The sequence below is a fragment of the Mytilus californianus genome, unplaced genomic scaffold (assembly GCF_021869535.1).
Source record: "Mytilus californianus isolate M0D057914Y unplaced genomic scaffold, xbMytCali1.0.p SCAF_8, whole genome shotgun sequence".
NCBI classification, from domain to species: Eukaryota; Metazoa; Mollusca; class Bivalvia; order Mytilida; family Mytilidae; genus Mytilus; species Mytilus californianus.
In genome coordinates, this window is record NW_026262734.1 from 6,310,345 (window position 1) to 6,322,732 (window position 12,388).

At 35.1% G+C, this 12,388-nt stretch overlaps 1 protein-coding gene across 2 annotated transcripts in view; it reads left to right on the top strand.

Moving 5' to 3' along the window:
• LOC127713041 (fucolectin-like) overlaps positions 1 to 12,388 on the top strand; it is a 73,339-nt gene that overhangs the window by 38,659 nt on the left and 22,292 nt on the right. The window contains exons 2-3 of one of the 2 annotated variants that reach the window (XM_052219642.1): positions 84 to 332; positions 7,256 to 7,504. In XM_052219642.1, coding sequence (XP_052075602.1) covers positions 84 to 332; positions 7,256 to 7,504 — 498 coding nt within the window. The remainder of the gene's footprint in view (positions 1 to 83; positions 333 to 7,255; positions 7,505 to 12,388) is intronic. The other variant, XM_052219643.1, reaches the window with a different exon arrangement.

Below are 12,388 nucleotides of genomic sequence, written 5' to 3' on the forward strand. Positions count from 1 at the left end.
TTTGAAATGTATCGTAAATTGATTTAGACTTCAAGCAATTACAGTAAATAAGTGTTATATTAACGTGTGTATTTTTATTTCAGTTTTTTCAGATGTCAATATTGCATTAAACAAACCAACAACAATGTCCTCAATATATGAGCCAGAAGAAGGATATCATTGTTGCAACTCTGAATTAGCCGTTGATGGAGAAAAGCCTGGATGGGTTGGAGCCGATTTTTTGTGTGCACATACAGCACCTAACGATAATCAGCAGCCATGGTGGGCAGTCGACCTACAGAATGTTTATGATATCAATTTGATACATATTCATGGACGCACAGATTGTTGTCGTGAGTGTAGTAAAGTTTCTATTAATTCTCATATACTGTAAACCAAACAATGTTGGGATGTCTATTTTTTGGTGACTGCATAAAACGCGGGCCGCTTTAAATTCCCGAATTATTTAGCGATAATTGCGAAAATAGAAATTCAGCAAAAAATTTCGTATTGAGTTCATATACATCCAGGACTTTCAATATATATGTTGTGTGAGCGTTCCTTATGAGGGCAATTACAAGAAGATATGTTTAATAAAATAAAATGTTCGATACTGTAAGTTAACTTACGGCCTGCAACCATTTAATTAGCAAAAACAAGCTATCAAATGTTCCCGAAATGAAAAGAAAACATGATTGTTTTTTTTTATTATTACATAACGGTTTGATTGGTTGTCGATGACTTATGTCTGTCCTATTTAATTTAAGTAAATTGTTTGTTATAAATTACGCTTTTAGTTTTCACGTTTCGATTGTTTTAAGTTTTTTTCATGTCGAGCATTTTTACAACAGACTATACTGTATTTCCCCCCTCATTGTTGAAGGCTGCATGGTGTCCTATAATTTCTTACATTCACTTCACTTTTGAAATATTATGTATAGATGTCTCATTACCAATTATACTACAACTCTTGATTTTGATTTTGATATAAAGTACATAGAAAGTAACATAAATTTATCAACTTAGTTTTAATTGAAGGATATTTGAAAAATGAGAAAACTATCAATTGAGAAAATACAATATAACGTGTAAAACTTTCAATTGGCATGATGAAAATTTTAAGTGACTTCCGGGTCAATTTAACGTCTGCTAGATAAATGTCTCATGAAGTAAAGAATAAATTTATCTGCAACCTGTTATTTATCACTGTTACTAAAAAGAAGCGATACAAAGTTTTAAAAAAAAGTACGACTTTTGCTTTTGCATTTGATATCAGTTTTTTTGTAATTATTATTAATCTCAAATCGTTCTAGTCGATGTTTTTCTCTATCTAATAAGAACATTCAAAATAATTGCGTTTTTTGGACTTCCGATTTATTTAGATTTTTTGGGACAGTGTTAGCTTGATATTGCACAGACAGAATGTCATTAACTCTATGTTATGGAGAAAGTCCAAATAACTGTCCATTCCTGGGAAATAATGGAGCGGAGGCCCGTAGGGCTGACGCCCATTATTTCCCAGGAATGGACTGTTATTTAAACTTTCGCTGACTTTAAATGAAGTATTATGTTCTCACTCAATGTTGGAGGCCGTACAATGCCCTATATTTGCTTATATAAACCATAGATTTGGCAATAAAAGGCTCAGATATGTTGTTTGTTGATGTTGATCATTGTTTTGTACAGTTAGTTCTTGTATTGTTATGTTGCACCATTGTCCCAGGATTAGGAGGAGGGTTGGGCGCACACTTACAAGTTTAACCCCGCCATATTCTGTATGTGCCTGTTCTAAGTCAGGAGCCTCTGATTCAGTGGTTGCCGTTTGTTGCTGTGCTGTGTGTTTTTCGTTCATTATTTTATACATAAATTATCGTTTGAATTGTTGTACGTTTTCCATTTTATAACTGACTATGTGGTATGGGCTTTGCTTATTGTTGAAGGCCGTATGGTGACCCATAGTTATTAATTTCTTGGTCATATGGTCTCTTGTGAAGAGTTGTCTCTTTGGCAATCATACCACATTTTTCTTTCTATTAGATATGACTAGAACACACTCGCGAAATCGCGGGCATTTAGAGCGTGTTTGAAAGTATGTAAACTGTTGTAGGACGATTTTTTGTAAAACATTTTATGACAGGAGAATTTCAGGAAAGGCTACAAAAGTCAAAGGTAAATGGGGACAGAACAGTTTTTTTTTCAAAAACTATTATTTTTTGTTATTATTAATTTCAATCTTTTTCGCGTTTTTCTGTATACTATGAACATACATATACTATAAATAAAGTGTATTTGCTTTTTTTTTAGAGAGTCTCTATATAATATATCAGTGACCGCTGTTGACAGTAACTTTAGAATTGATAGTAGATAGCAAATAGTATACAGAAAAAACGCGAAAAAAATTTGTCCTGTCCCCAAGTACCTATACAAATTATTTGTAATTTCAAACAGTCCTAAACGGAAGTTTTGTCTATGAATTAAAAGTCAGTCTGATGACGGAAACAATATCCGGACGCCTTTATTTTCGTTTTCCTCCCAAAATAACCCCAAACGGAGTAATCATAAGCGAGGATGACAAATGCGACTATGCATGGTATCTCTAGGACACAGAGGCATGATGATTAATTTATTGTGGAAGGAAGAGAAGCGACACACAAAATGAGGTCTTCTCATTTAAAAGTATAGACTCTCTATATAATATATCAATGACCGCCGTGGATAGTAAACTTGAAATTGGTAGTAAATAGCAAATACACTTTATTTATAGTATATGTATGTTCATAGTATACAGATCAACGCGAAAATAATTGTCCTGTCCCCAAGTACCTACAAAAATTATGTGTAATTTAAAACAGTCCGAAACGGAAGTCTTGTCTGTGACTTAAAAGTCCGTCCGATGATGGAAACAATATCCGGACGCCTTTATTTTTGTTTTCCTCCCCAAATAACCCAAACGGAATAATCATAAGCGAGGATGACAAATGCGACTATGCATGGTACCTCTAGGACACAGAGGCATGATGATTAATTAAGTCTCCCAAACGAAGTTTGGGAAGACTTATTGTTTTTGCTCAGTTCTTATTATTATTATTATTATTCTTCCTCTTCCTCTTCCTCTTCCGCCGCTTTTAAATTTGAACTTGTCCGCACCCGTTCTCCAAAACTGCTTGTCAGATTAACTTAGGGTTTCACAATATGTTAGACTAACATGTCTAGTGGTGCAATCAGGGTTTTGTTTGTGCAATGGGGTTTATAAAGGGGTACTTTGAGGGGCAAAAAGAAAAGAGGGTTTTACTATAGAACCCTATGGGATTTTATTATTTTAAATTTTCAAAAGATTATAAATTGAAAACCGTTTGTGATAGACACAATCTTTTTAATTGAAAATGTTCTAAATGATAAAACCCATTAAATGAAATACAGGGTTAGTCCCCAGGGGCCATCCCCACCCCCTGCCATTTAAGAAATTCTAATACCTTGTAAGTGGTCAAGATCCCCACCCCTAAACCATATATATTCTGGTTTGTCATGATAAAGCACATGGAATGAAATACAGGGTTAGTCCCCAGGGGTCACCCCCACCCCATGCCATTTAAGAAAGTTCTAATATCTTGTAAGTGGTCAAGATCCCCACCCCTAAACCATATATATTCTGGTTTGTCATGCTAAGATGGTTTGAATGATATACAGGGTTAGTCCCCAGGGGTCATCTCGACCCCCTGCCATTTGAGAAAGTTCTAATATCTTGTAAATGGTCGAGATCCCCACCCCTAAACCATATATATTCTGGTTTGTCATGCTAAGATGGTTTGAATGATATACAGGGTTAGTCCCCAGGGGTCATCCCGACCCCCTGCCATTTGAGAAAGTTCTAATATCTTGTAAATGGTCGAGATCCCCACCCCTAAACCATATATATTCTGGTTTGTCATGCTAAGATGGTTTGAATGATATACAGGGTTAGTCCCAAGGGGTCATCCCGACCCCCTGCCATTTGAGAAAGTTTTAATATCTTGTAAATGGTCGAGATCCCCACCCCTAAACCATATATATTCTGGTTTGTCATGCTAAGATGGTTTGAATGATATACAGGGTTAGTCCCCAGGGGTCATCCCGACCCCCTGCCATTTGAGAAAGTTCTTATATCTTGTAAATGGTCGAGATCCCCACCCCTAAACCATATATATTCTGGTTTGTCATGATAAAGCACATCAAATGAAATACAGGGTTAGTCCTCAGGGGTCACCCCCACCCCCTGCCATTTAAGAAAGTTCTAATGTAAGTGGTTAAGATCCCCACCCCTAAACCATATATATTCTGGTTTGTCATGCTATGATGGTTTGAATGATATACAGGGTTAGTCCCCAGGGGTCATCCCGACCCCCTGCCATTTGAGAAAGTTCTAATATCTTGTAAATGGTCGAGATACCCACCCCTAAACCATGTATATTCTGGTTTGTCATGATAAAGCACATCGAATGAAATACAGGGTTAGTCCCCAGGGGTCACCCCCACCCCCTGCCATTTAAGAAAGTTCTAATATCTTGTAAGTGGTCAAGATCTTCACCCCTAAACCATATATATTCTGGTTTGTCATGCGAAGATGGTTTGAATGATATACAGGGTTAGTCCCCAGGGGTCACCCCCATCCCCTTCTATTTAAGAAAGTTCTAATATCTTGTAAGTGGTCAAGATCCCCACCCCTAAACCATATATATTCTGGTTTGTCATACCAAGATGGTTTGAATGATATACAGGGTTAGTCCCCAGGGGTCACCCCCTACCCCTGCTATTTAAGAAAGTTCTAATATCTTGTAAGTGGTCAAGATCCCCACCCCTAAACCATATATATTCTGGTTTGTCATACCAAGATGGTTTGAATGATATACAGGGTTAGTCCCCAGGGGTCATCCCGACCTCCTGCCATTTGAGAAAGTTCTAATATCTTGTAAATGGTCGAGATTCCCACCCCTAAACCATATATATTCCTGTTCATCATGTCTCGAACATTTGAATGACGTATACGGTCAGTCCCCACTGGGTTCCCCCCATCCCCAATGTTCTAATATCTTGTAAATGGTCGAGATCCCCACCCCTAGACCATATATATTCCTGTTCGTCGTTTCTCGAACATTTGAATGATGTATAGGGTCAGTCCCCAGGGGTTCCCCCCCACCCCCAATGTTCTGGTATCTTGTAAATGGTTGAGATCCCCACCCCTAAACCATATATATGTTCTGGTTTGTCATGCCAAGATGATTTGAATGATATACAGGGTTAGTCCCCAGGCATCACTAATGCATTAACTTTACTGGACCAAACCAATTTTCACTGGACTTTGTCCAATGTCAGGCGACACTGGGAATTACGAATTATGGGAGCTTCGTTTGGGAGACTTCGTAACAGCATCCTGTTACAATCATTTCTTGTTTATTGTGGAAGGGAGAGTAGCGACACACAGAATGAGGTCTTCTCATTTAATAGTATAGATATTCAATCGCAAAAACTAACGGTATAATTTTTAACAAAACAATTTACGAAACACAAATAAGACATACATGACCTTTAAGAAGTGGAGAATAAGAATTGAAATTCAGAATCCAACTTCTAAAAGCTGATCAAAGTTCTTAAATACTTGGAGATGACCCCTTTGTTCATCGTTACCTTTGTTACTTGTAAGCCTAAGCGTAATCCTAGGTAAACACATAATTTCTGCAAATATTTGATATGATTAATTACAAGGTTTTACCTTTTTATTGTTATTTATAGTCCGGGTGTAATGGTGTTAAGTTATGAAAATACTTCATCTCAAGATGTGAGAAATGACTACAAGATGTACATATATAACACTTGACAAATGTAAATAACACAGTAAACCAAACGGACATTACCGTAAAGAAAAACAATTTGCCAAATAAATTGTGTCGTAATGAATTGTTTTTTTTTAAGTTTTTCAATGAGAAATCCTCATTACTAACTTTTAAAAATTGACGCATAAGATGTCGTTTTTTATAAGGGTATGTTAAAGAGGATAAGAGTATTTTTTATAATTAGAAGATTAACGCTTATCACATGATGTATCTTAACAACTTATTTATATGAGTAACACCACGGATGTAACATGTAAAGCAGGACTCGCTTACTCTTCTGGTGCAAAAGAGATCAATCCCGGTCTTTGATGGTGTTTTTGATTTTGTATTTGTATGTCTTTTTGAAAAGAGTTCTCAAATGGTGTATTGCAGGAGTATGATAGATTGTAGCTATTAATTGTGATTTGTATGATTAATGGAACAAATCTACGTTTAGTAGAGTATAGCTATTTTCATTCAGATACTGTTTTCTCATTCATTTTCTTAGGTACCAATTTTCAAGGATTGAGAAACAATTATATTTCGGGAATGTTTGATTTCTTGATTTTGCAAAAGTTTGCTGGAAAAGCTAAAGCAAAGTTATATTGCGTTCAACATTCAATATTCCAATAACGAAATGCACGGAAATTAGTATCCCACGAATAATAATGAATCCACAGTACTAATGACTTGAAAGAGTTCTCGCTGCATTAAAGACCCATTGGTGGCCTTCGGCTATTGTCTGCTCTATGGTCGGGTTGTTGTCTCTTTGACACATTCCCAATTTCCATTCTCAATTTTATTACATGTTAAACTAAAAATGAATGGCATCATGTGGAGCACTGATGCATCTTTGAATTTGTAATAAGTGAACATTTTTCTTCGTAATAGAATAGCAGATATGGAATATGCGACTGCTTTTTCTCGAACTATAAACATGCACAAAACTAGGATGTTAAGCATGTGTATGTCATTTTTTTATCCTGCAGGTTATGTTAATTTTGTTCTCTATCAAATAAATAATTTAGACAATCAAAAAGGGACGACATAAATCACAAAGTGAAAACAAGTTAAAGATATAAAAGAAAAGAAGAACACTTCACATTAAACGTTCTACTAGTTAACACTATTTTACTTCGACTTTTTCGCAATGATGTAATATACTGTAAATCAGAAATTATTGCTTGCATTTAATACCGCAGATTTTTGAAAAATGAACAGAAATACGAGATTAATTATTACGATTTCATGACATATATATATACAGATATATATGTATATTATATATTAATGCGAGTTTTCCTTAAAGTGACAATAAACTAGTTCGTTATTCGCATTAATGAAAACGTCACAGTAATTTCTGAATTAACAGTTACTGTAATACAATTAATGCTCATAACTAACTTGATAAACTTCTTATTTTCAAACAGCTAACCATCTAGTGAACTTTGATGTTGAAGTCATTATGCCAACATGTACATGCAACCGGTGGAATAATTTGGATGAGGGAAATATATATCACTGCCACTACCAAGCCACTGAAAGCCAGAACATCACTATAAATTGCCCTCCTAACACAAAAGGGAGAATTGTCCGGATTAAACGCCGTGATACGGTAAACTTGGTTATTTGTGAAATAGAAATAAATGGAAATCCAATAAACAGCCTCCTTAAGTCAGGTATTTATATTCGTAATTGTGATTGTTCAATACCTCTTGATCGTAATTGAAAGAGGAAAAGAGTATATGACTTGATATATCTTACCAATGTATTGTATAGGAGTATATATATCACGCATGTGGAGTAGAATGAACCTATCAGAAATTATTATGAAAATAATAATATTAATTATATCTGGAATGTTAAAAATTCTTTAGAGGTTTTAGATAAAATACTTCCTTGTGATGGTCCTTTTAATTCTGTTGACAGCTATGATTTTTCTACTTTCTACACTACACTTCCACACCATTTTATCAAGAAAAAGTTTTCATATTTAATTAAATGGTCTTTTGAAAATCTCTATGCACATTTATTTGCTGTAACTACTTTCAAGCCTTTTTCTGTAACGAAAAAGGAAAGTATGCTAGATACACTTACTGGAAATGTGAAGATATGATTGAAGATTTAAATTTTCTCCTAGACACCATATATGTACGTTTCGGTCATAAAGTGTATATACAGGTAATAGGTATTCCTATGGGCACTAACTATGTCCCTTTGATAGCAGATTAATTCTAGTATTGCTTTGAATCTCAGTTTATAACCAAACTCAATAAAGACACGTCATTGTTATATTTGGTTGATACATTCAACAATACCTACCGTTATCTCGATGATATTTTACGTTAAATAATCCAGAGTTCTCTAAATATACTACCAAAATTTACCCATAGGAACTTACTTTAAACAAGTCTAACATAAATAGCAGTAGTTGTCCTTTTCTAGATTTAGACATTTCAATTCCTTAAGGGAAACTCCATACTAAAATTTACGACAAAAGAGACGATTTTTCATTCCCTATTGTTGGTTTTCTTTTTTTAGACGACGATGTTCCTTTGGCTGCATCATACGGTGTTTATAAATCCCAACTCGTTCGTTATGCCCGTGTGTGTAGTGATGTCATATATTTTAACGAACGTAATCAATGCATCACTGGTAAATTATCAAATCAGGGATTTAAATACCATAAATTACTTAAAACCTTTGCTAAATTCTTTCATAGATACAAATAATTGATTAGTAAGTTTAGCTGTTTCTGTAGAAAACTTATTAAAAACAGTATTTCACTTCCTAAATTTTACGGTAATATTGTACTAAAAGCGCAGATATCACTATGCGATCCGTGTATTAGTATACAAACTTATTAGTAAAAGTTATCTTACCAATGTTTTAATTAGATCTTTGAATATAGTTTACATTGGCACACATATCGATTTTGTCATCAGCAACTTGAAACATAACTAAATTTGTATTCTTACAAACGTTTTATTGGGATGTATAAATACACATTCACGTTCATTTTCTATATAGAGATTACTCTATCCATATATAAGATTATACATATTTATTAAAAGGTTAACTCCTAACTATCCTACTGCCCGTCGATACCTTTATTTTGGCATTGCACAAGTCATTTCTTCTTTGACTGTCCATGTCTTTAAAACACTTAATCCCTGGGGTGTGTTTTAGTTGGTTTTTAGTCTCTGATACTAGATTTAAGTAACTGCGAGTACTCTCAAATCGCACTTTCGTGTTAATTTGACCTGGTGATACAATTTGTAATGTATTTTTGTTATTTAATGTTTACTTATGTAGTGATATATCTCGTCTCACTTTTTAATTTTCACTTCTATTCTTGTACTATGAACAACAAAATTATTTATTTTGTAAAAATTATTTCCGTACTCCATGTATACCTTACAACAAAATTATTTTTATTTACCTGTGTACGTTATTTTATGGCGTCATTTTGTCGAAGGTTATGGTTATCTTTCTGAAATTGTTTTTACATTTAACCCTTTGTTTTATTAATTTTGTATTAAGTTGTGTCATAGATCAAATTTATTCGTTCAGTGTTTGTTCACTTGTGTTTGTTAATATGTCTTTTGATTGAGTTAAGCCATTTCAATTGATATTTTATAGTGTGTCTTTCTATGTTGTGATGTTACACTATTGTTTCAGGTAGGGTGAAGGTTGGCGTCTATTAAAACTTTTAAACCTGCTGCATTTGTTTGCACCTGTCCTAAGTCAGGAACCTGATGTTCAGTGGTTGTCGTGTGTTGATGTGGTTCGTAAGTTTTTCTCGTTTCTCGTTTTTCATATAGATTATACCGTTGGTTTTACTGTCATTTTTGGGGCCTTTAAAGCTTGCTGTTCGGTGTGAGCCAAGGCTCTGTGTTGAAGGCCGTACTTTGACCTATAATGGTTTACTTTTACAAAGTGTGACTTGAATGGAGAGTTGTCTCATTAGCACTCATACCACATCTTCTTATATTTATCAGAGCACATGAGTTGACACATCGAGGAAATGCGTTCACTCCCGGTGTTGAGCTGTATTCGTGTCGCTAAGCTTTTTTTGTGCAGTATTTTGTAAACTTATGCTTGTCTTTTCGTGTTTTTTCGTCTTTGCCATGACTTGTTAGTGTCTCTTTAACTTATGAATTTTTATTGTTTCTTAAGTGTCTTTCGCGAATGTGCTCGGATCAATTTAGGAACATCATGAGTTGTTGACTTTTATTATATTGTTATTCTAATAATATTTGATATTAAAGACAGAACCTTTAAATCTCTGTAAGATGATTCCATAATGTTTATAGACTCGTCACACTTTTAAGCCTGCCATACTGTAAAGATGCCATACATTTTAATGATTTTGATCGTTCAAATCGTTGTATACATTTCCGCATCATTGGCATGAAACCACTGGTCAAACAATACTTATATTGCAACATATTGTAATGCCTAAAGCACTTTTGTAATTACGTGGTACCACAAATAGCAGATATCAACAAAAGTTTGGCTACGACAACAAAGACGTCTGCAAACTCAAACTTTATTGAAAGAACAAACAACATCCAAACTAGTTTTGCAATCCCGAACTCAATAATCATTACACTTTCCCCCTTTCCTCCTTTCTTTATAATTTGTTAAAGTAAGTTCTCAATAGGAATGTCTCTAATGTTTGCACGTATGTTTATTGTCCATCTTTGAAACGCAACGGTTGGTGTATTTTTCGTCCTTATCTACTGGTTTTAGGTTGATGTCCTTCTTCAGTCATCTGATGATTCCTATTTGATCCTGGAGCCTGTGTCCTCGACTCACTGGAATCTGAATTGTTATTAGTCTTTTTTGTAACCGCTGTACTTAAGGCATCAAGCATTGAGAGACTCTGTCTTCTTGTTAAATTTAACATCATGCAAAATACCACCTGAGACTGGACTCTGTGTCCTCGAATCAAGTGATATTAACTCCTTATTTTCTGATTCTGCATCTTGTATTGCTGGATCCTTGATTGTACTTTCGATTATGTTGACGCTGGATCCAAATTCTGTATAGTCTGATCAAATGCACTAATGGTTTAGACTTCCAATCCTGAATTTGGTTTCCTTGAAATATCAGATTCATCGTCGGTAAACGAATCATTATCACCTGAAATTATGGCAACGCATTCCTGTGATTGCTTATTCGAAGTCTCACCTGAGTCTGGGGCCTGTGTCCTCGGCCCAGGTGTAACATTTGAATTAATCACACTTTCCGCGTACAAGTCCAATACTTCATATTCAGGAATTTTTTGTAAGCAAGTTTCCGTTTCTGGAATATTTAGCACATCCGCTTCAATGTGTTTAAGCTTTCTTCGCTGGCGAGATACTAAAGGAGGTACTGATTCCAAAAAAGCTGACATAAGTCTATCATGGTGCAAAACGGTTGTTGTCTTTTGATTACCGATTTCATAAAAACTTTCGTAGACGTTTGTTCACCACATAATTTCCCTTCCAATGAGGTTGAAGCTTTAGGCTTTTCCTTATTTCTTTGCCGTGTCTTTAGCGTACACAAGATCTGCTGTTTCAAACGTATTTTCATGTTACCTGAAATCATGTAGTCGTGCTTGTGTTCTGATGATTTTTAAGGACGTTCTTGTAAATTCGTGGCATTTCTGTAAAGAAGAAGATAATCTGTCAACGTAGTCTTCGTAGTCACCATTTAATTTCTCTTGCATTCTAAGAATACGTTGTTGCGTAAGGTGTACTTCACGGCTCAATATAAGTCTGTTAGGTGTCAGTCCAGTGTTTGTGTGAGGTGTACTCCGATATGATAACTAAAAATGTTCATCCCAATTATCTTGGCTTTGACTGACAAAACATCTAATCATTTGTAATAAGATCCTGTTAAATTTTTCAACTAACCTGTTTGAACTAGGGTGGTAAGATGTTGTCTTGTTTTTGCCCATCAAAGTAGTTATCCGAGTTGTCGCTTTAAGCCTCAATCGAAATTTTTACCTTGATCCGTGTGGATCTCTTACGGTTTTCCAAAAAGGAGAGAAGAATTCTCTGACCACTGTTTCTCCAACGGTTTCAGCTGTTTGGTCACCTAACGGATAGGCCTCGGTTCATTTTGTGAACTTGTCCTCAAGAACCAAAATATTTTTACTTCCTGGGTGTGATTTTGGAAATGATCCGATTATATTTACCTGTATGCGGTCTATTGGTGCTCAGTCTGATAGTTTTGCGTCAGTTCACGGCTTTCCTGATTTTCTTGTTATAAGTACACTGCTGACAACAAGATATACAAGAAGCCACGTCATTTCTGATTTCATAATAATAAAAACCTTATTCGACTGTGCGGTGCATTCTGGGATGCGCTACAAGTACTGATTTGAGACATACCTCTAAATCTTCTTTAATTGGACCCTCCAGAACGATAAAAAACTATTTCTCATTATTAGTTGTTTCCATTTATAGTAAACGACTCCTTTTCGCATTCAAAGTTGTTGAAAGCAAAGCCAATAATTTACCACGAGACATTTTTTACTATGTTGTTGCGTTCTGGAGGACCGTGTTTCATCT